Source organism: Onychostruthus taczanowskii, unplaced genomic scaffold (assembly GCF_017590055.1).
Source record: "Onychostruthus taczanowskii isolate IOZ18803 unplaced genomic scaffold, ASM1759005v1 scaffold61, whole genome shotgun sequence".
In the NCBI taxonomy this organism is placed as follows: Eukaryota; Metazoa; Chordata; class Aves; order Passeriformes; family Passeridae; genus Onychostruthus; species Onychostruthus taczanowskii.
The window spans coordinates 3808820-3834735 of NW_024503790.1; the positions used below are offsets into that span (position 1 = coordinate 3808820).

At 55.6% G+C, this 25916-nt stretch overlaps 2 protein-coding genes across 2 annotated transcripts in view; one reads left to right on the plus strand and one right to left on the minus strand.

Moving 5' to 3' along the window:
• Positions 1-11667, plus strand: part of MEGF6 (multiple EGF like domains 6) — a 94921-nt gene extending 83254 nt beyond the window's left edge. The window contains exons 21-35 of the mRNA XM_041419841.1: positions 74-202; positions 698-826; positions 1448-1576; positions 2357-2485; positions 4070-4198; positions 5036-5164; positions 5790-5921; positions 6152-6280; positions 6873-7001; positions 7107-7235; positions 7390-7518; positions 8253-8381; positions 8477-8605; positions 9421-9552; positions 10560-11667. Coding sequence (XP_041275775.1) covers positions 74-202; positions 698-826; positions 1448-1576; positions 2357-2485; positions 4070-4198; positions 5036-5164; positions 5790-5921; positions 6152-6280; positions 6873-7001; positions 7107-7235; positions 7390-7518; positions 8253-8381; positions 8477-8605; positions 9421-9552; positions 10560-10627 — 1880 coding nt within the window. The 3' untranslated portion in view covers positions 10628-11667. The remainder of the gene's footprint in view (positions 1-73; positions 203-697; positions 827-1447; positions 1577-2356; positions 2486-4069; positions 4199-5035; positions 5165-5789; positions 5922-6151; positions 6281-6872; positions 7002-7106; positions 7236-7389; positions 7519-8252; positions 8382-8476; positions 8606-9420; positions 9553-10559) is intronic.
• Positions 11668-12547: 880 nt separating this feature from the next.
• ARHGEF16 (Rho guanine nucleotide exchange factor 16) lies at positions 12548-24120 on the minus strand. The gene is made up of 15 exons (XM_041419666.1): positions 24061-24120; positions 21720-22290; positions 21080-21131; positions 20508-20677; positions 19639-19695; positions 19059-19219; positions 18472-18624; positions 17985-18114; positions 17182-17256; positions 16244-16336; positions 15728-15882; positions 15244-15423; positions 14802-14875; positions 14320-14421; positions 12548-13212 (listed from the first exon to the last, which is right to left on the minus strand). The coding sequence occupies exons 2-15, from the start codon at positions 22263-22265 to the stop codon at positions 13073-13075; spliced, it is 2088 nt and encodes a 695-aa protein (XP_041275600.1). The 5' UTR covers positions 22266-22290; positions 24061-24120; the 3' UTR covers positions 12548-13072.
• Positions 24121-25916: the final 1796 nt, after the last annotated feature.

The window sequence follows — 25916 nt, forward strand, 5'->3', positions numbered from 1 at the left end:
GGGGCAGGCACCTTCTCCCCCTGGAGGGCTCCAGCTCTGCATTTTGTGTGGATTTCTCCTTTGTTTTCCACAGCCTGCCCTGATGGATTTTATGGACTGGAGTGTCAACAAGCCTGTGACTGCCTGAATGGTGCCCACTGTGACCCTGTGACAGGACAGTGCCAGTGTCCCCCGGGCTGGACTGGTGCCCGCTGTGCCCAGGGTAGGTGTCTGTGGCCAGGGTAGGTGTCTGTGCCCAGGGTAGGTGTCTGTGCCCAGGGCAGGTGTCTGTGGGAGATGCCCACCCTGCCCTCCATGGCACTCTGGAGCCAGGGCTGTCTCTGCTTCCAGGTCATAGGAACCAGAGTTCTGGGTTGTCTGTTCCCTATTTGTGATTTTCTCTGTGTGCAGTTTAATTTGGGTTCAGACTGGGGGGGCTCTGCCTGGGCATTTGTGGGTGAATGCAATGAGGGTTTGGGCATCCAGAAAAACTGCTTCCAAACAGATGAAGGATGTAACAGTGATGGTAGCAGTGTCTGTGTTTGGATGCCAGGCCTGTAGGACACATCATTTCCCTGTAACCCCACAAAACCCCCTCACACAGCAGCCAGCCACCCCTGACACATCCTCTCCCAGCCCTTGGCAGGGTTGGCAGGAGCCTGGCTGCTGTAATTCCCACCCTGTGCCCACCACTCCTGCCTGCTGTGCTCCCCTGCAGCGTGCCCGCAGAACAGGTACGGCCAGAACTGCAGCCTCACCTGCCACTGCTTCAACAACGCCACCTGCAGCCACATCAGCGGCCTCTGCCTCTGCTCCGAGGGGTGGACAGGACCCTCGTGCCAGCAAGGTAACCCTTCCCACACCCCTGCTTCCCCTGGCAGCACGGGGAGGGATGCCATTCCTCAGGGTGGGCGAGGAATGGTGCCCACCTGTGTCGCTGTGTTCGCGGGTCCCAGGACAAGGGAAGAGATGAATCTGACTCCATGTTTCTTAGAAGGCTGATTTATTATATTATGATATTGTGTTATATTAAAGATGCTGTACTAAAGCTATAGTAAAAAGAATAGAGAAAGGACTTCATCAGAAGGCTAGGAAAGGAAAGGAGTCAATAAAAACTCCAGACAGGCAGCGATTCCGACACAGCTGGCTGTGATTGGTCATTAAGTAAAAACAATCCACATGAGACCAATCAAATGTGCACCTGTTGGTAAACCAGACCACGTTCCACAGCCATCAGGTAGTTATTGTTTACATTTCTTTTCTGAGGCTTCTCAGGAGAAAAATCCTGGCAAAGGATTTTTCAGAAAATATGACAGTGACACACCTGAGCAGGTGACATACCTAAAGTTGTCATTGCATCAAAATCAGTGTTGCTGCATACCAGACCATCCACCCACGGCTCTGGCAGCGTGGCACAAGCCTCCAGAGCTGTGTCCTGACCGGGATGTCTGTCCTGTTTGTCCCTCAGCCTGCCCGGAGGGGTTTTATGGGAAGAACTGCCAGCAGCGCTGCCTCTGCCACAACGGCGGCACCTGCGACCCGGCCACGGGGACCTGCGCCTGTCCTGCGGGCTGGACCGGGTTGGCCTGTGAGCTGGGTGAGGAAACAGCTGGGAAACAGCTCTGGGGCACACAGGGCCTGGTTTGGAATGGTTTTCTGATGGTTTTCAGCTTGCTTTTTCTACCTCTGTCGGGTCAGGATTCACTTGAGACAATAGTTGGCGTTCAGGCGTAGATGTTTATTGTTTGTTGTCAATGTTACAGCCTCACAGCAGTGAGTTCTGGTAACAGTGAGTTTTTTTCACTAACAAGGCACAAAATGGCCAACTATCCCTTGTTACAAGGTCTTTTAAGGATAAACTATCCAATTAAGAAATGACACCTAAATTATTTTCGCTTTTAACCCAATAATGATCACTCAGAGTCTGCAATGCGGACTTTTCTGTCCAGCTACAAAATACCACCCAAACCCATAGAGAAGAAGGAAAAGGAGGTAAAGAAGGAGGACCAGCCTCTGCCCTAAAACCTCCATCTTTCTTTATATATATTCCTATATTCTAAAACCTTAAACTCTTAAGTTTTCCACCATGTGATATTATACACTTCTAATCAACTCCACACCCATAATCCCAATTCTATCCACCAATTTTGGGTGCTTCTCCACGGCCTCAGGTCAAATGCAGTGTTCTCTAGGGAGTCAGAGCCTGTCAGCACAAAAAGTCTAAAATTCTCAGCATCCCGAACTCCACCAGTTTTCCTGTGGAGGTTGGAGGTGATGCGGGAGGGGTTGGGGCGCTCGGTCCTTCCTGTGTGTGCAGGGAGGGTGGGAGCTGGGAGGGTGGGCACCAGGGCAGTGTCTCACCCTGTGCCCCTGCCAGCCTGTGCCCAGGGGCAGCACGGCCTGGAGTGCCAGCAGCGCTGTGAGTGCCAGCACGGGGGGCTCTGTGACCGCCGCACCGGGCACTGCCTCTGCCAGCCTGGCTGGACCGGCGACAAGTGTGACACAGGTGAGTGGGGTGTCTGGGGGCTGAGCTGGGCATCGTGGCTCTGCCAGCACCTGGAGGGTCTAGGGGCTCAAGCACAGACAGAGAATTCAGATTTCAGCAAGCAGGGAGCTGGCAGTGCGGTGGTTTTGGCTGTGCCCCTGTTTTGCTGTGCCCTTTCTCCTTCCATCGAGTCACAGAGGGGTTTGGGTAGGAAGGGACCTTAAAGTTCATCCAGTTCCACCCCACCTGGTTCCTGTTGTCTGAGGGCTGTCCTGAAGGTGCTGGTGCACACCCTGAGCAGCCTGTGGCAGTGCTGGTGGGAGGGGGATGGCATTCCCAAAGGCACAGACCCCCAGGCAGCAGTGCAAAACCACAGGCTGCAAGCAGGGATCAAGGCAGGGCAGCAACCCAGCATGAGGAAACCAAAATGCCAAGGGAGGACCTTCCTCTGCCAGGATTATTTTAAGAGTAACAGTGGATTGTCCCCTTCCCACTCTTCCTTCTGTGTGTCCTTGTATCACACTGACCCTCAGGGCCTGGCTTTGGTCCCAAGCCCCAGCAGGCCATGGCATCTGTCCCTTGGTGGCTCCATGTCTGCTGTGACACACACCCTGGCTGTGGGAAATGGATTTGTAAAGAATTCTTAAAACTTGTTTCTAATTCAATCTCTCAATAATTGATAATAGAATAAAATCTTTTAAAACCTCTCTCAGCCCATCTCTGTAAAAGCTGAGAAAACGAACTCCTGGCAATCTCCTTCTCCTGAGGAAGGGATTGAAAAATCTCTTTGCCTTCAGAGCAGTGACAGGGACCTCATCACATATCTGCACACCAAGCAGAGATCCACAAGCTTCTTCCCTTCTGGGGTCATGACACCTCAGCTTGGCACCTCCTTATGAACTCCTGGCAATCTCCTTCTCGTGAGGAAGGGATTGAAAAATCTCTTGGCCTTCAGTGACAGGGACCTCATCACATATCAGCACACCAAGCAGAGATCCACAAGCTTCTTCCCTTCTGGGGTCATGACACCTCAGCTTGGCACCTCCTTAAATCAGGGTGTGAAGTGCAGTGGCAGCACTTGGCAGCTGGCACAAGGGAGCTGCCACCAGAGCCTCAGCTGCCCCCAGCCACTCTCAGGTTTCCTGCTGGGGATGTTTTTCCCTTCAGGGGGCTGTGAACAGCTCTGCTGGCAGCTGAGGCTTGGCCACACAAATCACCTCCCTGGGTCCTGCCGCATCCCGAGGGACAATGTCCCCTCCCAGCATTGTCACAAGGTCCCAGAACCCCACACAGCAGCACGGGGCACCAGGCAGTGTTAAGCACTTCTATAGTTTCTTCCAATATAAATTAATGAAGAAACCCATCCAAAAAGTAGAAATTATGCTGTTTTTAATAAAAAAGCACCAGGCTAGGGTCGTGTCAGCTCCCCATGGCTCTATTTCAAGCTGTGTGTGCACAAGAGACAGACCCAGTCAGCTGTGGAACTACAGGGAAAAAGTCCCCAAAAGTTTGGTTTTTTTTTCTTTTTTTTTTTTTTTTTTTTTTTTTTTTTTTTTTTTTTTTTTTTTTTTGTGCAACTTGTCCTCTCTGTTTTCATCCCTGAAGCTTGTCCAGAGGGGCTGTTTGGGGCACGCTGTGAGGAGCTCTGTGACTGTGGGGACAACGTCTCGTGCCACCACGTCACCGGTGCTTGTGACTGCCCCCCTGGCTGGAGGGGCCGGCGCTGTGAGAAAGGTGAGGAACACCCCTGGGTGAGGGAAACCCAGGGAAACATCAGCTGCTCCAGAGCCTGGGAAGAGGGAAACTTCATTTTTCATGAGAGTTACACGTTGTGGCAAAGTATTTTGAGGCTGTGACATGAGATGCTGTTGGGTTGGTTTGGCGCTGGAGCAGGAGCCCCTCAGAGGAGGCTCTGATGGTTTCCAGGAATTAGCAACAACTTAAATCCAGGCAGAATGCCCATTTTCAGCTTTCTTTTTCCTCTGTCAAGGTCAGGATTGAAGGCACTTGAGACAATGGTTCACGTTCAGACTCAGGTGTTTATTGTTTGTTATCTGTGTTACAGCCTCACAGCAGTCAGTTCTGCAGTTCTTCATTAACAAGGCACAAATGGCCAACAATCTTTCATTACAAGGTCTTTGAAGGCTATCCAATTAAGAAATGACACCTAAATTATTTTCACTTTTAACCCAATAACTGATCACTCAAGAGTCCGCAATGTGGACTTTTCTGTCCAATTACAAAATACCACCCAAACCTATGAAGAAGAAGGAGAAGAAGAAGGTGAAAAAGGAAGAAGAAGGTGAAGAAGAAGGACCGGCCCTCACCCTAAAACCTCCATCTTGCTTTATATTTATTACTATATTCTAAAACCCCAAACTCTGAGTTTCCCACCATGTGATATTACACAATTCTAACCAACTCCACACCCATAATCTCAGTGCTATCAATCAATTTTGGAAGCCTTCTCCACAGCCTCAGGTCAATGCTGTGGGGTCAGCACAGAAAGTCTGAAACTCTCCAGAGCTCCAACAGCAGCAGACTGACATCCCACTGTTTGTTTTCCCACAGCCTGCCTGCCAGGTTTCTTTGGGAAGAACTGTGCCAGTCGCTGTGGCTGTCCCCGGGGAGTGCCCTGTCACCATGTCACCGGCCGCTGCGGCTGCCCGCCAGGACTGACCGGCTCTGGATGTGAAAAATGTACAGAGATGGGAATGATCCTCCTGCAGCTCTGCTGGCAGGCTCTGGGAACGGGATGGGCCAAGCAATTCCTACAGAAAATAGAAGGGAAAAAAAAAAAGATAAGGACAAACAGCCCCAGAGCAAAGCTGTGCCAAGGAGCAACTCCCAGGCTGGCAGCTGGGTGCATGCCTGTGGAATGTTAGCAGGGCAGAGGGAGCCAAGTGGGAAATCAGAGCTGGGTATTTATGCAGAGGATTAGTAATAAATCACTATTAAAATGAGCTCCTGTGGGTATGAGCAAGTCTGGAAGAGACAGAGGTGTGTGAGCACGTTCCTTATGCAAAGGACAGTGCTGGGTGTGCCATGTCTGTGTGTGGAGCCTGTAGAAATGTGAGGGCAGGAAGGGCTGGCACAGCTAAAGGCATCTAATGCCTTTAAGTACTTGCCTTTCCTTTCAATCCAAGTATTTCCTGGAGTGAATGAACCTTTTGCATGAGAGTCTCTTTGCTTTTTGGGTGGCGGAGAATTTTACTGCCATAAAAGGCTTTCTAAATCCGGGCTTAAAATAAAATGTTTTAAAAAAAGCCTTGCAGAGAGGGGTGGGATGGCTGCTGAGCCACCTTGGTGCCCTGTCTCCTCACAGCCTGCCTGCCAGGGACCTTCGGGGAGGGCTGTGCTCAGATCTGCCAGTGCGCCGGAGCCACCCAGGAATGTCACCCTGTCACCGGGGCCTGTGTCTGTCCCCCTGGCTTCCACGGTCCTGCCTGCCAGCTGGGTGAGTCCTGCTCTGCTCCCATCCCCTTTGCAGGCTGTGCCATCCCAAAATCCCGGTGCCATGAGGGATGTGTGTGAGTCCTGGGTGCTTTGGGGCTGGCACAGAGAGCTCCCAGCAGAGCTCTCTGCCTGCTCCCGGGTTAAACATCCATGCAAATCCACCTGCTGGATTTCCCCGGGCTGTCTGCACCTTCTCCTTGGATTTGTAGCCGCTGTTTGTTGTCCCCTCAGAGTGCTCCCCGGGCTGGTACGGCCGGGACTGTGCGAGGCCGTGCCAGTGCAGGAACGGGGGCAGCTGTGACACTGCCACGGGGATGTGCCACTGCCCGGCCGGCTTCATCGGCGCCGACTGCGCCATCGGTGAGCTCTGCTCCAGCCACAGGGGCTGGGGAAACAGGGGAGCTTCCTCAGGGGGGTCTGAGGGGTGGGAGAGGCAGACCCTGCCCGCAGAAAAACCCTGTGGGGGATGAGCAGCAGAACAAGGACTGAATCCTGGGAAAAGCTCTTTTGTCCATCTGTTCTGGCATCAGTGCCCTCCTGCTGTGTCCCAGGGAAGGAGCCTCCAGATGAATGTGTTTTCTGTCTGCCTTAGCCACGGAAATGCTTTCTGCTGTGTTTATTTTATGACATGATATGTATAGTTTATGATATTTTATGATTTCTCCTGACACACCGTGCCCTTGCTGTACTGCTGTACAGCCACGGCTGGGCAGGGCTTGAGCAGCCTGGCTTAGTGGGAGATGTCCCTGCCCATGGCAGGGGGACTGGAAACCGATGATCTTTAAGCTCTCTTCCGACCCAAACCATTCCATGATCTGATGGCACAGCAGGGCAGGGCTGGAGGCTCCTTCTCATCCCATCGCTCAGCGCCAGTGCTGTGCAAAACTTTCCCTCTCTCACCTCCCACCTCCCCAGCCCTGCTTCAGCCTGATTGAGGTTTTCCTCCCTCCAGGATGTCCTGCTGGCCGCTATGGCCAGGACTGTGCAGGGCTGTGCCCCTGTGGGGCCGGTGTTCCCTGTCACCCTGTCACTGGAGACTGCGTGTGCCCTCCGGGCAGAGCTGGCCCCACATGTCAGCAAGGCAAGTGTCGTGCATCGGGACTGTCAGGCACTGCTTGGGAAAGGAAATTATTTCCTTGCTCTGACATGGTCCCTGTGCCCACCACCGCTGCCTCTGGCCCCACAGGTTGTGAGAAGCACCGCTATGGGCTGGGCTGCCAGCAGCCCTGCTCCTGCCACAACGGGGGGCTCTGCGACCCCACCGATGGCTCCTGCTCCTGTGCCCCGGGCTGGACGGGCAAATCCTGCGAATTAGGTAACCCTGGCCCGGATCCCTGACCCTCTGACTGTGGAGCTCACACGCTGGGTCTGGTTTCTGTCATCGCAGCCGTGCCAGCCCTGCCTTGGCACAGCCCTCTGGAGGTGGCTGTGGGGCTGCTGAGCAGCTCTGCCACTCCCTCTGCCCGCAGAATGCCCTCCGGGGAGCTTCGGTGCTGCCTGCCAGCTGCGCTGCTCCTGCCTGCACAACGCCACCTGCCACCCGGCCACCGGCACCTGCCACTGCCCCACCGGCCATTACGGGCCCCTGTGCGAGCACAGTGAGTGGTGGCAGCGGGGACACCCTTGGTTTGGGACATGGGGGGTGTCTAAAGCTTGTCCGGAGAGGAGAGATGCAGGACATGGGTGTGATTGTTGCTACAGGACATGTAATAAAACGATGTGGACATGCAGCTTTCCAAGGCAAAAATAAAGAGCTTTTAATTTCAGACTCCAACATTTATAGATTTCCAAAAGTGACAGGGGATTGGAGGGTGACAGTGCCACCTCTCCAATGACACTGGACAAACCAACAGTCTGTCAAATTTCTCCTCCTCCGTAAAAGAATGAAAAAAAACAAGTTATTTGCATAAATTCAGTGAAAAAGTTCATTACAAGAATGCAAACATCAGAAGGCTTAGAAAAACTTAAAAAACTGGGCGACACGTGACAGCAGTGTCACACCCCGCGGGGCTCTCCCTTTTCCAAGGGTTCGCAGTGAGCCCTTCCAAGGCAGAGGGTGATTTCTGATTCCTGTGTGACCCCACTGGCACAGAGATGCCATCCCAAGGCACACATGTCCCCAGTGCCCAGCAGTGCCTTCCCAAGGCACACACATCCCCAATGCCCGGCAGTGTTGGGCACCGAGCAAATCCCGTGGCGCTAAACGCGGGGCTTGGAGCACCGGGGCGCGAGTCGGGCACAAGCTGAGCTCTCTGCTCCTCCCTGCCAGGTGGCTGGGGCTCTGCTGCAGAGCTCTGCTCACCCCCTCTCTAACGAGCTTCTCCCGTGCCAGGCTGTCCCCCGGGGTTCCATGGAGAGGGCTGCCGGGAGCGCTGTGACTGCGAGCACGGGGCGGGCTGTGACCCCGCCACCGGGCGCTGCCGCTGTCCCCCGGGGCTGCGGGGCGAGCGCTGTCACACAGGTACCCCCGTCCTCCTCCTCCTCCTTCTTGCCCTTCCCTGGGCATCCTGAGGGCTGGGCACACAGGCCAGGGGCTGTATTCTGTGTTTCACACAGGCTGCAAGGAAGGAACGTATGGCGAGGGGTGCCAGCATCTCTGCGACTGCCCCAGCGATGTCCCCTGCGACCCGGTCACGGGGCGCTGCCTGTGCCCCCCGGGCAAAACCGGCCCCACGTGTGCTGCAGGTGAGCTGAGCCCCGGCTGGGCAGGGGAGGAAGGGGGCTGTGTGATGGGGGGTTTGCTCCCAGGAAGCTGGGAGAGGCTTTTTTCTGGTGTGTCACCTCACAGAGTGAGAGGGGCAGTGGCATATTGTATTTGTGGGGTTCCCAGATGAAGGAAGGAATGATGAATCTGACTCCATGTTCTTAGAAGGCTAATTTATTATTGTATTATATTATATTGTACTAAACTGTACTAAAGAATACAGAAAGGGTACTTAAAAAAGGCTAAAAAGATAATAATGAAAGCCTGTGACTCCTTCCAAAGTCCTGACACAGCTTGGCCCTGATTGGTCAATGAGTCAAAACAATTCACATGAAACCAATGAAACAACCACCTGTTGGATAAACAATCTCCAACCACATTCCAAAGCAGCAAAACACAGGAGAAGCAAATGAGAAAATGTTGTCTAACCTTTTTCTCTGAGGCGTCTCAGATTCCCAGGAGAAGAATCCTGGGCAAGGGCATTTTTCCAGAAAATATGACATTGACAGTGGCACTTATCTCTCTGGCCCCTGTTTGCAGTCAGATCTGAATGCAAATTCTCCCCCAGCCTCCAGAGCCTGTGTGTTCAGATGGACACGGTCAAAAGGCTGAGGGTCAAAGGCTGAAGGGACATCCTGGTGGCCTGGGGATGCTCTGGTGTCCTGTGTCACCACAGCAAAAAGCTCTCTGCCCTCTCCTGCACCCGGCTCTGCCTGCAGCATCCTGGGAGAGCTCGGAGCCTTCCTGCTCGCTGCTGCCACGGGCAGCATCCTGAGCAGCTGTGTGCTCTCTGCAGACTGCCGGCCCACGCAGTTCGGCCCTGAGTGCCGCCTGGCATGCCAGTGTGCCCCCAGCAGCTCCTACTGCAACGCCCGGAACGGGCAGTGCCTGTGCCTGAACGGCCACACGGGACCCACCTGCCGGGAAGGTGAGGCCACGGAGGGGACAACGGGGCAGAACGCGAGGGGAGGCTGTGCCTGTGCTCAGGGTGTGGGTCCTGTGCCAGGGCGTGGGTTTGGGAAGGGTAAATCAGCTCAGTCCAGTCACTTAGGGGAGCACCTGCCTCTTCCCAAGTCCCTCAGTTGGTCTCACCTGTTTGCTGTCACTGCAGCCACCAGGGAGGTTTGTGAAGTCTCAGAATTGAGGCTGTTTAACAGCCTGGACACAAATGTGCCCCTGGAACAGACAGGGCACAAATCCCACTCTGAGCACAAGCTGGAATGTTGATCCCATGCACCAACCACAGTGAAACCCCCACACACCTCATCTCTGCCCAAACCTGTGGGCTCAGAGTGACCCCCGTGGGTGCTGGGTGGGGGACAGGAGGGTCTGACCCAAACCCAGAGACTGGGAACAGTGCTCCCAGCTCCCAGTGGGGAGGGGAATGGGGAGGAGTCTTGTATTTGCAGGGTTCCCAGACAAAGGAAGGAATGAGAGATCTGACTCCATGTTCTTAGAAGGATAATTTATTATTTTATTATCTACATTATATTAAAGAATACTAAACTATACTATACTAAAGGATACAGAAAGGATACAGACAGAAGGCTAAAAGATACTAATAAAAGACTCGTGACTCTTTCCAGAGCCTTGACACAGCTTGACCCTGATTGGCCAATAAGTAAAAACAATTCACATGAAACCAATTAAAAAACCCACTTGTTGGATAAACAATCTCCAACCACATTCCAAAGCAGCAAAACACAGGAGAAGCAAATGAGATAATATTGTTTTCCTTTTTCTCTGAGGCTTCTCAGCTTCCCAGGAGAAGAATCCTGGTGAAGGGATTTTTCCAGAAAATATGACTGCCACAGAGGAGGAATGGGGAGGGAATGTTACCCAAGGCAGGGCAGTGGTGTGGAGGGTCAGCCCTGCAGCAGGGCTGCCCACAGCAAGGACTGACCTGTCCTGGACCTGTCCTGTCTTCTCTTCCAGCCACGCAGTCCCTGCCACCCACCAGGCCACCACCACCCCCGGAGGGGCTCCAGCCAGAGGAGAAGTAGATCCTGCTGTGGGAGCGCTCCCTTGGTTTCACCAAGCAGCCACCTGAAGAAGCCAATGACCTGTAACGAACTCATTTTTGAGCCACATGAGCAGCTCTCATCTCCTGACAGCCCCAGCTGCTGCTTTTGGGGTGTGTGAGTGAGGCTGAAGCTCCCAGTTTAACCAGTTCACTGTGCCAGCGCGGGCTGGCCGTGGGGACACGTGTGCCCACTCCAGAGACCTGCGTGCCTTTGGCCAGAGACCAGATGAGCACTTCAGGAGGGATCAGTTCTGGTCAGGGGACAGTGGACTTTGACAGCTTGTGACACATTGCTGGCCTTCAACTTTTGGGTGCTGGGCTTGGGGAGGGGGCTGAAATCATGGTCCAAATCAGGTATTTATGCATCAATATTTATGGGAAGCTGCACCACAGTGTTCTCAGGACTGATGTCTGTTTCTCCTGAGACTGGGCCTCCTGTGGATGCACCACCTCACTTGAATTATTTTTTTTTAATTTGAGTTTTCCATGGTGGTTTACTGTAAGTGACCATTTGCCAGGGGAAAACATGCATGGCTCCAGCACTCACCTGCAGAGCTGGTACCTCCTGACAGAACAGGCTGTGCTAGACAAGCTTGTCAGGGGCCTGGAGCCTGTTCTTCATGCCAGGAGTTTGTGAGTCCATGGCCCAGGAGTTTGTCAGTCTGTGGTGCTGCCCATGTCACTTACTCCAAGCAGAAGGAAGCCAAAATCGAGTGTGGAAGTCAGAGATTCTGCATGGATGGAGACAAAGAGCTGGCTCATCTGGTCAATGCAAATCCCCATTGGAATGGGCTCTCCCAGCCCTGAATCCTGAGTTATTGTGCCATGCCAGTCATTGCCAGGAGTTGGCCACCTGCAGCAGCGGGGAATGTCACCACTCCAGTGTCACCACATCACCCTGGTCAGGGCCCAGGGCTCCCTTTGTCTGTTTGCACAAAGCTCCTGGGCAGGTGAAGCCACTGCCAGAGGAACCCCAGCTCTGCAGAGAAGAGGACAGCCCCATCCCGTCCCCTCCCGTCCCCTCCCATCCCCTCCCATCCCATCCCATCCCATCCCATTGCTCAGAGCAAGCCCTGTACCTGTATTTTTATATAATGTTCTTTTCCTGTTCATATTTCTTAATATGGTTTGTTTGCTTCCTCTTTTCTTGTACTGTGTCCCTTTTTAGACCTTCTTTAATTTAGCACTGATGAAAAATGTTACTTTCTCCACAGTTAAAAGAAATAAACAGAAAGCCTGGCTGAGTTTCTACTTACCTTGTGTGTCTCACTCAAATGCACCTGACAGCTGCTCCAGGTGACAGCAGGCTGGCAGGAGCTCTGGAGGGTGTTTCAAGATATTGTGTCAGAACATGCAATGCCACCAGCAGAATGAAGCTTCATTTTAGGGCTCATGGTTGGCACAACCTGGCTCCTTGGAGCTGGCATGCTCAGGGACACTCACCACTAACAGAGAACACGTGGTTCATGGGTATCCAAGGATTTATTGTTACCTTAATTTACAGTTTGATCAGAACAGACCTTACATCAACAGTGCCCCTGTGAATGTGAAGTTGGCAGTGTAGGGGCTGGCTCACCCCAAAACTGTAGCTGCCATGTCCCCTGCATGGGTGTGAGGAGCTGAGCTCCGAGCAGAGGCCCCTCCCCAGCTGGGAGGAGGGAAAGGCAGGTGGGAGCTGCAGCACTGCTCCTCATTTGTAGCTGCCATGTCCCCTGCATGGGGTGTGAGGAGCTGAGCTCCCCAGCAGAGCCCCCTCCCCAGCTGGGAGGAGGGAAAGGCAGGTGGGAGCTGCAGCACTGCTCCTCATCCTGCCTCTGCTTCCCCCTCTGCTTGGAGCAGATCCCATTCCTGGCCTCAGAGCTGACTCCATGGGAACAACTCTGGCATCAAGTATTTTATCAAGTGACCAAAATGTGTCTGGCATCACCTCACCAGTGCAGGGCACAGCTCTGCCCAAAGGGCCCAAGAATTATTGTGGGGGAGAAAAAAGAAAAATGAGCAGAAACTGGGTTGAGGAACAAACCAAACTCATGGATTTAAGCTCCAAACAGCCTGACTGGGGTGTGCTCTCCCCACACCAGGTGTGCAGCAGGTGCTGGCCCAGCTGCCAGCAGGGACGGAGATGGTGACATGGGCACCTCAGAACCCAGAACAGCTCCAGCTTTCCAACCTGAGCCAAGCCCTTGGCTGCTCCCAGAGCCTGTTCTGGGTCACCAGTGCCAGCACTGCCAGGAGTGCCCGGTGCCAGCTCTCACAGAAGAGCCACTGTGTCACAGCTGCCACACAGACCCGTCCTGCCTGATGAGATCTGCCACCTGAGACAAACACAGTTCAAGAAGAAAGGCTCTGCTGTTGCCTCCTCTCCGTGGGCTCAGTCTGCAGAGGTCTGGGGTCCCTGAGGCAGAGGAGTCCCTCCGGGCTGTCCCTACACGTCGGTCTCGATGCGCAGCCGCTCCATGCGCCGCACGTTGCCCTCGGCGGCCACGCGGCTCGTGATGGGCCGGGCACAGGCCTGGGGGAACCAGCCCCGCTCCCCGTCCCGCAAACGCTCCCCCCAGCACCAGCCTAGGAGAGAACAGAGTGGGTGACAGGGCCAGGAAAGGCCAGGGAACCTTGGGGAATCAGCCCCGCTCCCCGTCCCGCAAACGCTCCCCCCAGCACCAGCCTAGGAGAGAACAGAGTGGGTGACAGAGCCAGGAAGGGCTGCAGATCCTGGGGGAATCAGCTCTGCTCCCCATCCTGCAGCTGATCCCCCCAGCACCAGCCTAGGAGAGAACAGAGTGGGTGACAGAGCCAGGAAGGGCTGTGAATCCTGGGGGAATCAGCTCTGCTCCCTTGGAGGTTCTGGCTAGAGCTATCCAGGTGATGCCTCAGATTTTGGCTTTTCTATTTTTCAGATTCTGTGCCGCTTTAGTGTGTGGGTCTGGGCTTCATGTTAGGGGTTGGTGAGCTCTCTGCACAGAGCAGGAGTACAAAACAATTCCTGCTCCAGCTGGGGACCAAGGACAAATGATCCAAATCTCAGGCCCAGGAGCACAAACAACGTGGGCTGAAGAGAGAAAAACAAGAAGGATGGGACCTCATGGGCTAAAGCTGGAATTGGACAATTAACTCCAATACGCAAATGGACCAAAACTTACAAAACTGAGAGACCCTGTGACCAGTCATGCATTTTTGTGACCATTTTGAGTTCACCTGGGGTGTAGCCCTGGCTGGGCTCTTGTGCTGCCCAAGGTGGATCCATTGAAGCCTCCTAATAAATCCCTACTTTACTCTTTAGCTCCATCTAGTCTCTGTTCTAGGGCAGCCTTCACAAGGCACCACAGGGATGGCAGGGGAGGAGGTTTCTGGTTTACTGCCTGGTCTGGGGGGTGTTTTCTCTCATTTTTGAGACCTCTATTGCTGGGGCTAGTCTGCATACAGGAGTCACACCTAAGGAACACAACAGCTGCCCATGGCAGTGCCACCTCCCTCAGCCCCCCAGGAGCCACTGTCACCTGCTGGGACACAGCACCAGCCAGTGCCACGGGTCCCACCAGCAGCCAGGGCTTCCTGAAAGCTTCTGCAATTGCTAAAACCCACTCCCTGGCAATCACTGAAGGCTCCCCCTGCCCTGGCTCTGCTGAGGTCAGAGCCTGCCCCACACCCAGCCCCATGCTCCCTGGCACTCACCATCCTCTCCCCCCAGCACCAGGACAACATCTGCCTGCTGCAGGGACAGCTCATCCGCCTCCTTGGCCAGGTAGGCACGGGTGATCTCCACCTGGCTCAGGTCTGCAGGACAGGGGACAGCAGGGACAGTGAGCAGACACAGCCTCCTGCTCAGCTGTGACCCCCCAGCTGCCCACCCAGTGCTCCACAGCACAGCATGCTCCATCCTCTCCTGTCCCCGCCCCTAATCCCTCCAAGCTCGTCAAACCTCCTTTAACAACAGCTGAAGGCATTTCTGGAATTCCACTGTGCCTCCCAGGAAATGTATTTAAGGTCAATTGTGACTGATAACTTCATGGGAGGCAACTCCTAAGGAGCAAGGCATGGGGGCTTCCTCTCCATTGGCAGGAGTGGAGGAGAACCAGGTAGAAACCTGGCCCTGCAAATGCTCTGGTGTGACAGAGAATCCCAGCAGAGCCAGGCTGCCCTCTGGCACATGGTACCTCCTTTGGGAGTGGTGTCAGGCTTTTCCTTCTCCCTGTGCATCAGTGCTGCAATCCACCGGGCCCGGTCACTCCTGCCAGAGGGAAACACAAAGAGAGCCTCAGGACAGCATCCCTGTGGCCAGCAGCAGCTGGGACATTCCCAGCAGGATGAATGCTTTCCAGGGGAGTCACATTGATCAGACTATTCAGTGTAAGGACACTTCCCAAGTGGCACACATGGCCCAGCTGCTTTGCTTCACTTGGACAGAGGAAGTTGATATGGGAATTATATGGGAAATATAAGAGAGAGGAAGGAACAGAGCCTGGGAGAAGGCTGTGCACATTCCCATTTCTAGGAGGAGGAGTGTGGGGGTAAAGAGAGATCTGCAGAAGCCTCAGAGAATTCCCAGAGCACCAGTTCATCCCAAGGGCCAGAGCAAAATCCCAGTGTGGCACTCACAGTGTCTCTGCTGACAGCACCACCTCCTCCCGCCGGCCCTCGCTGTCCTTCTCCAGCACCACTCGGAGCAGGTGCCCACCAGCCTTGCCAGGAGGAGGGGAGGGTGGGTCTGAGCTCTCCACCTTCTCCACGGTGACCTGGTCCAGCGTGGCGTAGTTCATGACCGTGTAACTCTCCTCGCTGCAGCACAGATGGGATCAGCGCCTCAGCTGTGGGATCTGGGCCACTTCCCAGCTCCCAGCCCGGCACAGGAGGCTCAGCAGGCATTGCCAGAGCAGCCTGGAGCTGATGCTCAGAGTGGGACATGGCTCTGGGGACTTGCTGGCCACCCACCCACCGAGGCAAAGCCACCGGTGGGACTCTTCTGGCTGACAAGGGACAGCTCGCAAAGATGGAAATCTCACTGATTTCTTTGGTGTGCGCTGCTGGGGAAATTGGAGTTTAATCCCCCTAGCTGTTCTTCAGGGAAATGCAGGGCCCTCACCTCTTCTTCTTGGTGATGATGAGGACGTCGTTGAAGAGGAAGAGGTGGCAGAGGCGGCCGGCGCCGCGGCGGAAGATGCCGGCCTCCTCCGAGAGCAGCAGGTGCAGCTCCCCCCGCTTCAGCAGCCACCGGGACACCGAGATCAGGGGGAAAGGCTGCAACAGAGCCAGCAAAAGGCTCAGGCACTGCCCTCCTCACCAGCAGCAGGCAAAATCAAGGCAGGAAGTGAACCTGCAGTGGTCCTGGGGTCAGTTGGGATGGACACGCCACATGTGTTTAAGTCTTTTTTAAAAAGGATTTTCCAGGGGGCAGGCAGAAGGCAGGGCAGCTGTGCACCCCACTCCAGCACACCACAGATGCAGTCCCTGCACCCCAACAGTGGCTTTACTACACCCTTTAGAAACTGCCTGCATCCAACAGTCCAGTCCAAGCTTCCCAGAAGGATTCCCAGCACAGGTCTGACCTGCCTAAACAGGCCCCAGAAGAACTCCCACCACCACTTCCACAAGACCTCACCTTCTTCTTCCCGAATTCCAGCTGTTTCTGCAAGGTGTACATCTGCTCTGTCCTCTCCATAGCCCGAGCTCCCTCATTGCAGCTCTTGACCAGCTGGGAAGAGAAAAACATCCCAAGGGAAATGGAGAAGGGTCAGAAGCTGAGCCCATCCACCTCCCACACCACCCCAGTATTAGGGACTGTCCTGCTGCCCTGAGCAGGAGAGACAGACAATTCCCGGCACAGGCTTCATGCCAGGTTGGGAAAAGGCAGTGGGATGCTCTGCTGGAGAGAGATGGCACATGGGCTCTGCCTGGAGAAGGACTCAAGTGAACCTGCACCAGAACTGAGGAGCAACAGGAGGAGGAAGAATTAATCATCTGAGAAGAGCTCAAGGCAGGAGGATGGACAGTCACACAGAGGGGAGGACTCTGCTCGGATGTGAGAGCAGGACAGACTGGGAGCAGCAGGAATGTGCTGCCAAGAGCTGCTCCTCAGGGGGGTGAAAGGAAGAGGCACCACTGGCACAGTGGTGGTGCAGTCTCTGTGGCCCTTTGGCCTGTGTGACTGAGCAGTGGATGGGAAAACACAGGGAGATGAGATCCAGGAGCATGGACAGGGCACAGCTCGTGACCACTGCACTCCACACTTCCCTCTCTGCTTCATTCACTGCCCTTTGCCCAAATCCCCAAAAACCATGGTGAGAGTTGTCTCAGGAAGGACAAAATGAGCCAAAGAGGAAAGAAGAAAAGAGGACAAGAAAAAGGAACAAACCAAGATCAGGTGACAAAGGCAAGAAGGGAAAAGGTGTGTTCATCCAGCAGCTGTTTGGAGCAGAGGAGCCTCAAGTGAACTGATGCTGGGAGGGAAATGAGAAGCCAGAATGGCAGCTTTGGATCAGTGCTCCAGAGGGCTGAGCTGGCAGGAGGAGAGGTGGAGGGCTGGCAGCTGGGCCTCACCTTGCTGATGGCCTTCACAGCGCGGGTGGCAGCTCCGTACGCTGCAGTGCGCGCGTTTGTTTTTTGCTGGACGGTCTGGAATTCCAAGATAAGAAGCTTTAGTGACATTGCACCTCAGAGGAGAGAGCATCAGCCACTCTCCTGAGATTTCAGGTTGCCACAGATTGATTGAGCTGTTCCAAATGGTCAAAGGAAGTTCTAACAGTGCTGGGAGCTGTGAATCTGGGGGTTTCATGTCTGACACAGCCTGGCCACCCAAGGCCCTCACCCCTGCAACCCGCACAGACTGGGAACAGTCACTGGAAATCCCACATCCAGCAGCTTGGCCATTTAGAGCAGATTTCCATGAAGAATGCAAGACCTGCTTTCCATTCCTGGCCTGCCTGACCAGGACACTTGTGCTACCCCACCCTGGGACTCAGACACGGCACAGAAGAAGCTCAGGCCGCTCAGATGGGTGGCACCAAGACATGAAGTGTTATTCACAGAGCTTTAAGCTGCACACCTGACACCCTCTAGAGAAGCAGATTGCTCTGGATATAAATCACAGAATATGCTGAGTTGGGAGGGATCCATTAAGATCAATTCCTGGCCCTGCACAGGACACCCCAAGAATCCCACTATGTGCCTGAGAGTTATCCAAATGCTTCTCCTGAATACAGGAGCATCCAGGCTCAGCACACAGGGCCCAGCCCCAGAGGGCTAGAACTCCAAGCAGAGGCTGGCCCAGGCTCAGCAAACAAAGGGAATAGCAGAGTCACCTCTTCAGAAGTGCCAAGCAGTGCCACTGTGTGACTACTTACATCTAAGAGCAGAGGAAGCCGTGTTACCCTCTGCATGGGCAGAATGAGAAATGAGATCATTGGCAGGCCTCCACACTCTGGTTTCCTTTCAATCTGTTTCAGGGTCTCTTTAAATAAGGGGTTTGTGGTTCTGGAACAGGACAAGAAAGCTCCATTAACTCTGTTCTTCAATTGGCAGGATGTTCCAGCAGCTCTCCACACACTGGAAATGCAGAGCAGTGATGGCACTGCCTGGGGTGCTCTGCCAGGCTTGGAGTGCCCAGGTGGGCAGAAATGGGACTGATCCCACAGCAGGTGGTGGAAAAGCGCCCAGAGAGAGATGGTGAGCCCACCAAAAGGTGGGTAAAGCCACAGATGTACCAACAACAGATTCAGACTTAGCCTGCAGATGAACAAGGCCCATCCATGTCCCTACAAGCTATGGAGCTCTGCAGTCCCTGGAGCCCAGAGCTCCTCAGAGGCAGCTCCTTGGCCAGCCTGTACTCACAGCAGCTTATCCAGTGTCCTCTGCTGATAGACTTCATTGGAGCAGTAGCTGATGTAGGGGTTGAAGTGTTTCGAGGCGTGTTCCTCCACGATGTCACTGATGTCAGGGATCAGGAGGTGCTCCTGGTGTCGCTTTTCCAAGTCCTCAAAGAAACTGAGGAGAGAATTTAAACAACCTCACCACATGACTCACTAGGGCTGGACAAACTGAATGTTCCCACTGTTGCTTTTCTCCAGTTTTCCCAGAGGAGATAGGGCCTGGATCCCTTCTGGCAGGGCAGCTCCAGCAGCTGAAACACCCACGCCTTCCCCAGAGGCACACGCTTCCTCCATTCCTGCACGGGATCCCTCTTCCACCTCAGCCCTCCATGAGGTTTACTTTCTGCCCCAACAGGAAGCCACAAGCCCTCAACACCCCCACAGCCATTCCCAGAGCTGCTGCATCCTCCTCCTGCTGCCTTCCCACATGAATACAGCTCCCAAGGCATTTCCTCCCCATCTCCCAGTGAGTCCCTTCAACAATCCAAGGGATGGTTGTTTTAGCACTACAAATAAAAAGCTCAGGGTCCCCTCCCAGGCCCCACTTGCCTCTTGCTGACTGTCAGGATGTCCCCAATGTTGGAGAAGAGGTGGTGGTGCTCTGTCTGAGTCATGGTCTCCTTCAGCTCCTCTGACCTCATGAAGTGGCTCACCAGGATGTTCAGGCTGTGCATGTAGGAGTACTCAGAAGTGATGATCTCAAACATTGCCTGGAGAAAACAGGGAAGATGCAACAGCGTAAACTGACTGGACAGAGCTGGGAATTAATTGTTAAATCTTGTTTATACTCTGGCACAAAGCCACTGGAAATGACTTGGCTCCATGTTGGTTCTCTGTGTCACCTCATGCATGTCCTGACCAATACCAATAATCCCAGTGTGTTTTAGGACACTCAGTCGTTAAAAAGCCATAGCATGAAGATGTTTTCCCTTCCCATCAGCACCCAGTGGAGCTGCCTGTTTCCCCACCAATTAGTACAGGTGAGCCCTTCCAGCACTGCCCAGTCCTGGAAGCAGCAGCACCATGGGCTGAGCTGAGCTCCACCTGGAGCTGTCCCTGACAGAGCCATGTGTGTCCCACAGCCTTTGGTGTCCCACTGTGCTCCTGGGCACTCCCAGGGCTCTCTCACCTCCTGCCTCTTGCGCTCCTCGGGGGAGATTCTCTGCAGGATGCCCGACTCCAGAACCTGTGGATGAGCAGGAGCCATGGTCCTTGCACGCCCTCTAGTGCGGTCTGGGGCTGTGTCAGCCACCCCACGGCCCATCCCACCAGCACACACCAAAGGAACCCATCCCAAACCATCACACACTGTGACACACCAGCACACACCAAAGGAACCCATCAGAAACCATTACACACTGAGACACACCACCACAAACCATCACAACCCATCACAATCCACCACAAACCATTACACACTATCACACACCAGCACACCCCATCACAAACCATTACAAACTATCAGAACCCATCACAAACCATTACACACTGTAACACACCACCACAACCCATCACACACTGTAGCACACCAGCACATTCCAAATGAACCCATCACAAACCACTAGAAACCATCACAACCCATCACAAACCATTACACACTATCACACACAAGCACAATGCATCACAAACCATCAGAAACCATCACACACTACAACACACCACCACACACCAAAGGAATCCATCAGAAACCATCAGAAAACATCACACACCACCACCACTGCCCACCACCACTCACTCCTGCATCACCCCCTGCAGCATCCCCCTGCCCCCCAGCCCCCAGCAGCTGCTGCCACTCCCTGGATGAAGATTACTCTCCCCACAGTCCACAGGGAAAGCCCAGCAAGGAGCACCAAACCCTCAGCTGTGGGTGAAGCCCAGCTACAGCAGCACCAACAGCCCTGGGCAGACCCTGTGTGTCCCAGCCAGCCCAGTGCAAACACTAATGACATGGAATTATCCCCTCACAGCTCTCAGACCCCCCCAGGCTGCTGCTCCTACCTCTGGGAGCTGGCTCCAGGTCACCTGGGCCGGGCGGTAGCTCTGCACCACGATAGCAGCACCCAGAGGGGATGGCTCCTCTGGCAGGGCCTCCTCCAGCAAGTCCTCGTCTGACTCATGGCTGACAGAGTTCAGGCCTCTCTCACGGATCTCCTGATAGAGCCGGGGCTCTGCAGAGGACAAGACACGAGGTCAGCACAGCAGCCTCTCCCAGCTCATGGCTTCCCTTCCCAGCACGGCTGCCTTGTCCTGTTGGCCACGAGCCACAAGTTCCGGGCCAGAAACTCCCTGATGAGGTTGGACTTTGCACTGCACTGATTACCCAGCGGCTCCTGCTCCCAACAGCCTCCCACAGCTCTCTCATTTTCCCTGGGAGCCATCCATCTGTGAGCACAGTAGCATTATCAGCCCCAGGAGTGGGAAAGCAGGGCAGCAATGCTCCTGTTGCTTCGGGGAAACAGAGACAAAAGCCATGGCTCCAGGCCATGGGCAGGGAGCAGCACAGTGGGGAAGGGCCTTGCAGGGATTTGCTTGGCTGAGGCACAGCGGACAGGGGACAGGGGAGCACTCACGGTCCTTGAACGAGCCACCACGCTTCTGCACCCGCTTCCGCCCGAGGGTTTTCTGCAAGGGCAAGAGGAGTCTGCTGTGGTTACCACTTCTGAGGCCCTGGGAAAACTCCTTCAGGAAAAGGGGGAGTTACCTGTGCCAGTTGGCCCACACCACCCTGTTCTTTCAGCCTGGCTTTTGTGTGGGCTGTTTGCCTTACCCAGGTGACTCAGCTTTCACCTCCCATATAACCAGGGTCATGCTCAGAACCATTCTGTACTTGCACTGCTGCTGTCAAATCTCTCTCACACCTGGACTTTGCCTGCTCTGGAGTCTCCCTTTCCCCAGACGTGCTTCACCCATGTTTGTGTACGACTGGAGCCGCTCTCCCGGCCAGCCCCACCCTGCAAACATCCCGCAGCCGCCTGCCAAGCGTCCAGCTCCACTCCCCACAAAAACCATGTCAGCTATTCCCGGCCTCTCCAGGCACCTGCAGCATCTGCTGGTGACACGGAGCTTCCCAAGGCACCAGTCACGACATGAGGCTCAGCAAACCAGCTTCAGAACCGACTGCAGCTGTGGGCCCTGCAGCTCCTCTGTCACCACCAGGAATGCAGGACCTCATCCCTGCCTGACAGGGGTGACAGCGGAGGCTAAACCCACCTTGCTCCTGCCAGGGCTGCGGTCGGGCAGGGCGCTGCCATCCTCAGACACGGGTTTCAGTGAAGGAGAGGCCTTGGCTGGCTCCAGCTCAGCCCCCAGCCCCTTCATGGCCGCACGGTAGGACATGTTCCTCAGGTTGCGCTTGAGGGCCCCTCCGCCATCATCCTCATCCTCCGCCTCCAGGGCCAGGATGGGGACAACCACCCGCTTCGGGTCGGGGCTCAGGGGTTCCCGGCTCGCCCAGAAGCTCTGGTGCCGAGAGGGGCTGTTCTTAGGCTTGGAGGAGACGGCCAAGCTTTTGGGGATGAGCTGCTGCGTTCCCACCTTCAGCGCAGCAGGGCTGTCCGTGCTGAGGATGATGCGACGGGGCTCGGCCGAGGTGGGAGAGCCGAGTGGTGACAGCGGGGTGGCACTGGGAGCCGTGGTGGGGCTGCGCTTCCCAGGGGCACACGTCGGGCTGGGGGGCTCTGGCCGCACTGGGTGGCATCGGTACTCCAGGAGCAAGGTCTTGTCATCCACAGAGGTAGCTGAGGAGCCCCGAGACATGGTGGTGGCCTGGGGGAGCAGCAAGCTGAGAAGGACAGACAGACAGACAGGTGGCTGAACACCTCCCAGTAAGGCAGCAGGAATTTATGCTGAGCCATGGGAACCTTGGGACAGCTCAGAACATGGCCTCCACCTTCCCAGGGTGCTCCTCAGACCAGGCCTGTATGGACACACTGGGGATGCTGTCACCATCCCGCTCCTTGTGGGGTCACCTGTGTGCCAGGGCTGGGCCGGGGGCTCTAAGACGTCGTCAGCAACCAGGAGCAGCCAGGCCATGGGAGCAGCCAGGCCATGGGAGCAGCCAAGCCTCAGAGCAACCAGACCCCGCAGCAGCCAGGCCCCGGAGCAGCCAGGCCATGGGACCACCCAAGCCCCAGAGCAGCGAGACCTTGGAGCAGCCATGGCTGGAGTAGCCAGACCCTGGAGCAGCCAGGCCAGGAGCAGCCAGACCTGGGAGTAGCCAGACCCTGGAGCAGCCAGGCCACGGAGCATGAGACCCGGGAGCAGCCAGGGCTGGAGTAGCCAGACCCTGGAGCAGCCAGGCCCAGAGCAGTGAGACCCGGGAGCACCAGGCCCGGAGCAGCCAGGCCGTGCCTCAGGCAGCAGGCAGGCCCAGACCTGAGCCAGGCAGGCCTGGAGCCTCCCTGAGCCCCGCTGCTGCCACACCTCCATGTCCCCTCTTTCCCCTTTGGGGTGCTGCCAGCCACCACAGTCGGTCTGCACCCTCCTGAATGCCACCTCCCCCAGGCTGTGGAATTCCCGGCCGTGAACCCTGTGCTCCTCCAAGCTCGTACCTGCCCCAAACCACTTCACGCTGCCCACAGAAACAGCTGCCCCACTCCCTGGGGCTTCCCAGGTGGGGTTAAGGTCACTCATCCCCTTCTGTGCCACGCACAGAACCACGCACCTACAGAACTCTGCCCCTACAGAACAGACAGAGTGTTTTATGCCCTCTGCCTATTACATAACTTCGGGAGAAAGTATGGTTTAGTTGTCCTCAACTGAGATGCCATTGTGTGCCAGTGCCATCTCCAAGCTGTTCCCTTTCAAAGACCAGGAAACAAACCAAGGCTGGACCGTGCTTTTCCCTGCATGAATGACTGGCAGGAGGACAGCACAGACCCATCAACAACAGCTCGCTTGACAGAAATGCTGCTCATTCCACTGTCCTCGGCTGCGGGACCCATGCTCTGTGTCCTGAGGTCTGCCAAGTGTCCCTGAGACGAGCAAAGCGCCACATTCCGCTCTTAACCCCATCCTGCCTGAGGACGAACCTTATCCTAAGCCCTGGTGGCAATAAACAAGCCTGAACCCAGAGGGGCTGGGGGCCGCAGCACGCACAGCTCTCGGTGCTGGGGTGGAGGGAGGCTCGGTGGCCACTCAGGGCATCGATCGCCCGTGTCACTGCCCGCGGTGGCACACGGGCACAGGCACCGTAACTCGGTACCAGGGCTGCGGTGCAGGGGGCAGGCTCTAAATGCCCTGGGAACACGGCGGGATACAGCTCTGGGAAGCACCCAAACCCCTCCGCCATGGATCCAACCCCCCGCCGGCACCGCTGGGACCCTCGGGGACAGCGGGGAGGACGAGCCCGGCTGTGCCTCGGGAGGCACGGCACAGCCGCTCCCCGCCGTCCCCTCCCCGGAAGGCGCTCGGTATCCGCTGGCTCGGGGCCGCCACCCGCACGGCTGCCCCGGATTCCCGGTGGCGGTCCCGATGGCGGTGCCGCTCCCTCCCCGGGCTCCCCGGTCCCTCCGCAGCGCCCCGGCCCCGACCCCGCCGCGCCCGCACCTACCCGCGCCCCTCGGAGCCAGCACGGCGGCGGGGACGGATGGGAGGGACCGGCAGGGCTGGGAGGGACCGGGGCGGCACCGGGGGAGGTGCCGGTCCGGCCCCCGAGACCGTGCCGGGATGGAGGTGTGCGGTGTCCCGCACATCCCGGCTCCGAGCGGCGCTCTGCTCTCTGCCGCGCCCCGTCCCGGGCTCGCCCCGGCTTCCCGGGGGTGAAAAATTAATTAAGAGAGTCTAGAAACAGTGTTTTGCTGCTTCTTGATGAGGGTTCATCAGGTGTGTGCGCCCCTGGAATCTCGGAATTCCTCATCCCCTAAAGCCGCCTCTGCAAGGTCGCTGGAGGAGGGGGGGGATTATTCGGTGTCGTTCTCCTGTCACGTTAGCGGGTGACAAACGAGTGTGCCCCGGCTGTCCTCGGGCTCTGGCCGACACATGCTGTATTTCAGCAGCCCAGGGACTGTCCCTTACTACAGGCGTGTCTGATGTTCTCTTCAGATGGGTTTTCGTGGTCAAAGGTAACCTCGGGTGATCCTTCCGGATGCACAAAACATCAGCTTCGGCTGCTTTTTGGGCGCTGCCGCTACTGGGAAAGAGGATCTGAGGGGTCAGGCTGCTGACAGCTGCCCAGTAAGGCTCAACAGTGCTCTGTGTCTTTACTGGGAACAGAGTTCTCCTTGACCTTCTCTTTTGCCCCCCTGTTCTGCTCCTCCCCATCCCCCAAATGGGGCCTTTTTCTCGCTTGTTTGTGGTGAATCTCAAGCACTTTGTGCATGACAAAGTCCACTTGTCAGCAATATTCTTTGAAATGCCTGCCTGACAATCGCCCCATTATCACAGCTTTCTTATCCCACAGATTTTTTTATGCTTTCCCTCCGGGGCTAATAAGGAGAAAGGCTCCAGCGAGAGGAGGGCTCCTACTCAAGGGTTCAGCTCGGACTGAAACCCTCCCGATCTCCGGGGAAGGGCCATTATCCCGAATGTGGGACACCATCATTTGATCACCATGAATGACTTTTTGAAGCGAGGCCATTCATCAGTTGTGTAATGGGGTTTTTAGCTCAAAGACCTGGCTTTCAAGTAATTTCTGCTCCCAGGGTCCCCTGGAGCTGAACCATCTGACCGCTATCACTGGGCAGTTCATTCGCTCTGCGCTCTGGTTGTGAAAGGAAATACGCTTGACATTTTCCATCAGTTTATTGATGCCCCATCCCAACACTTTCTCCCACCCTGGAATACTCTCACTCCTCCCTGTGCAAGCATCCCGTCCCTTCAGTGGGATGTGATGCACCTGCTTTGCACTGGGGAGAACTCGAGTCTTTTACGAGTTCTGGGAACCTCCCAGCAAGAGACACGCTGAGGGGCTGAAACATTTCCAGAGAAGGGCACAGAGCTGGGGAAATCCTGCGAGGAGAGGCTGAAGGAGCTGGGGGGGCTCACCTTGGAGAAAAGGAGGTTCAGGGTGGGGCGTCTGGCTCTGCACAACTCCCTGACAGGAGGACAAGAAACAGCCTCAAGATGTGCCAGGGGAGGTTCAGGCTGGATATGAAGAAGAATTTTTTAATGGAAAGGGTGCTTAGGCCTTGGCAGGGGCTGCCCAGGGGGGTTTGGAGTCCCCATCCCTGCAGGTGTCCAAGGAAGGCCTGGACATGGCACTCAGTGCCCCGTTCTGGGTGACAAGGTGGGGATTGGGCACGCTCACCTTGGAGAAAAGGAGGTTCAGGGTGGGGCGTCTGGCTCTGCACAACTCCCTGACAGGAGGACAAGAAACAGCCTCAAGATGTGCCAGGGGAGGTTCAGGCTGAATATGAAGAAGAATTTTTTAATGTAAAGGGTGCTTAGGCCTTGGCAGGGGCTGCCCAG

What these genes read in the sequence shown, in the direction of transcription:
- ARHGEF16 (XM_041419666.1), bottom strand. Translation starts at nt 22,265, where the DNA reads ATGTCTCGGGGCTCCTCAGCTACCTCTGTGGATGACAAGACCTTGCTC. An exon ending in AGGAGCGCAAGAGGCAGGAG is followed by an intron (nt 19,220 to 19,638) that starts GTGAGAGAGCCC and finishes TGTTTTCTCCAG; the next exon opens with GCAATGTTTGAGATCATCAC. An exon ending in GGCTTCCTCTGCTCTTAGAT is followed by an intron (nt 17,257 to 17,984) that starts GTAAGTAGTCAC and finishes TTGGAATTCCAG; the next exon opens with ACCGTCCAGCAAAAAACAAA.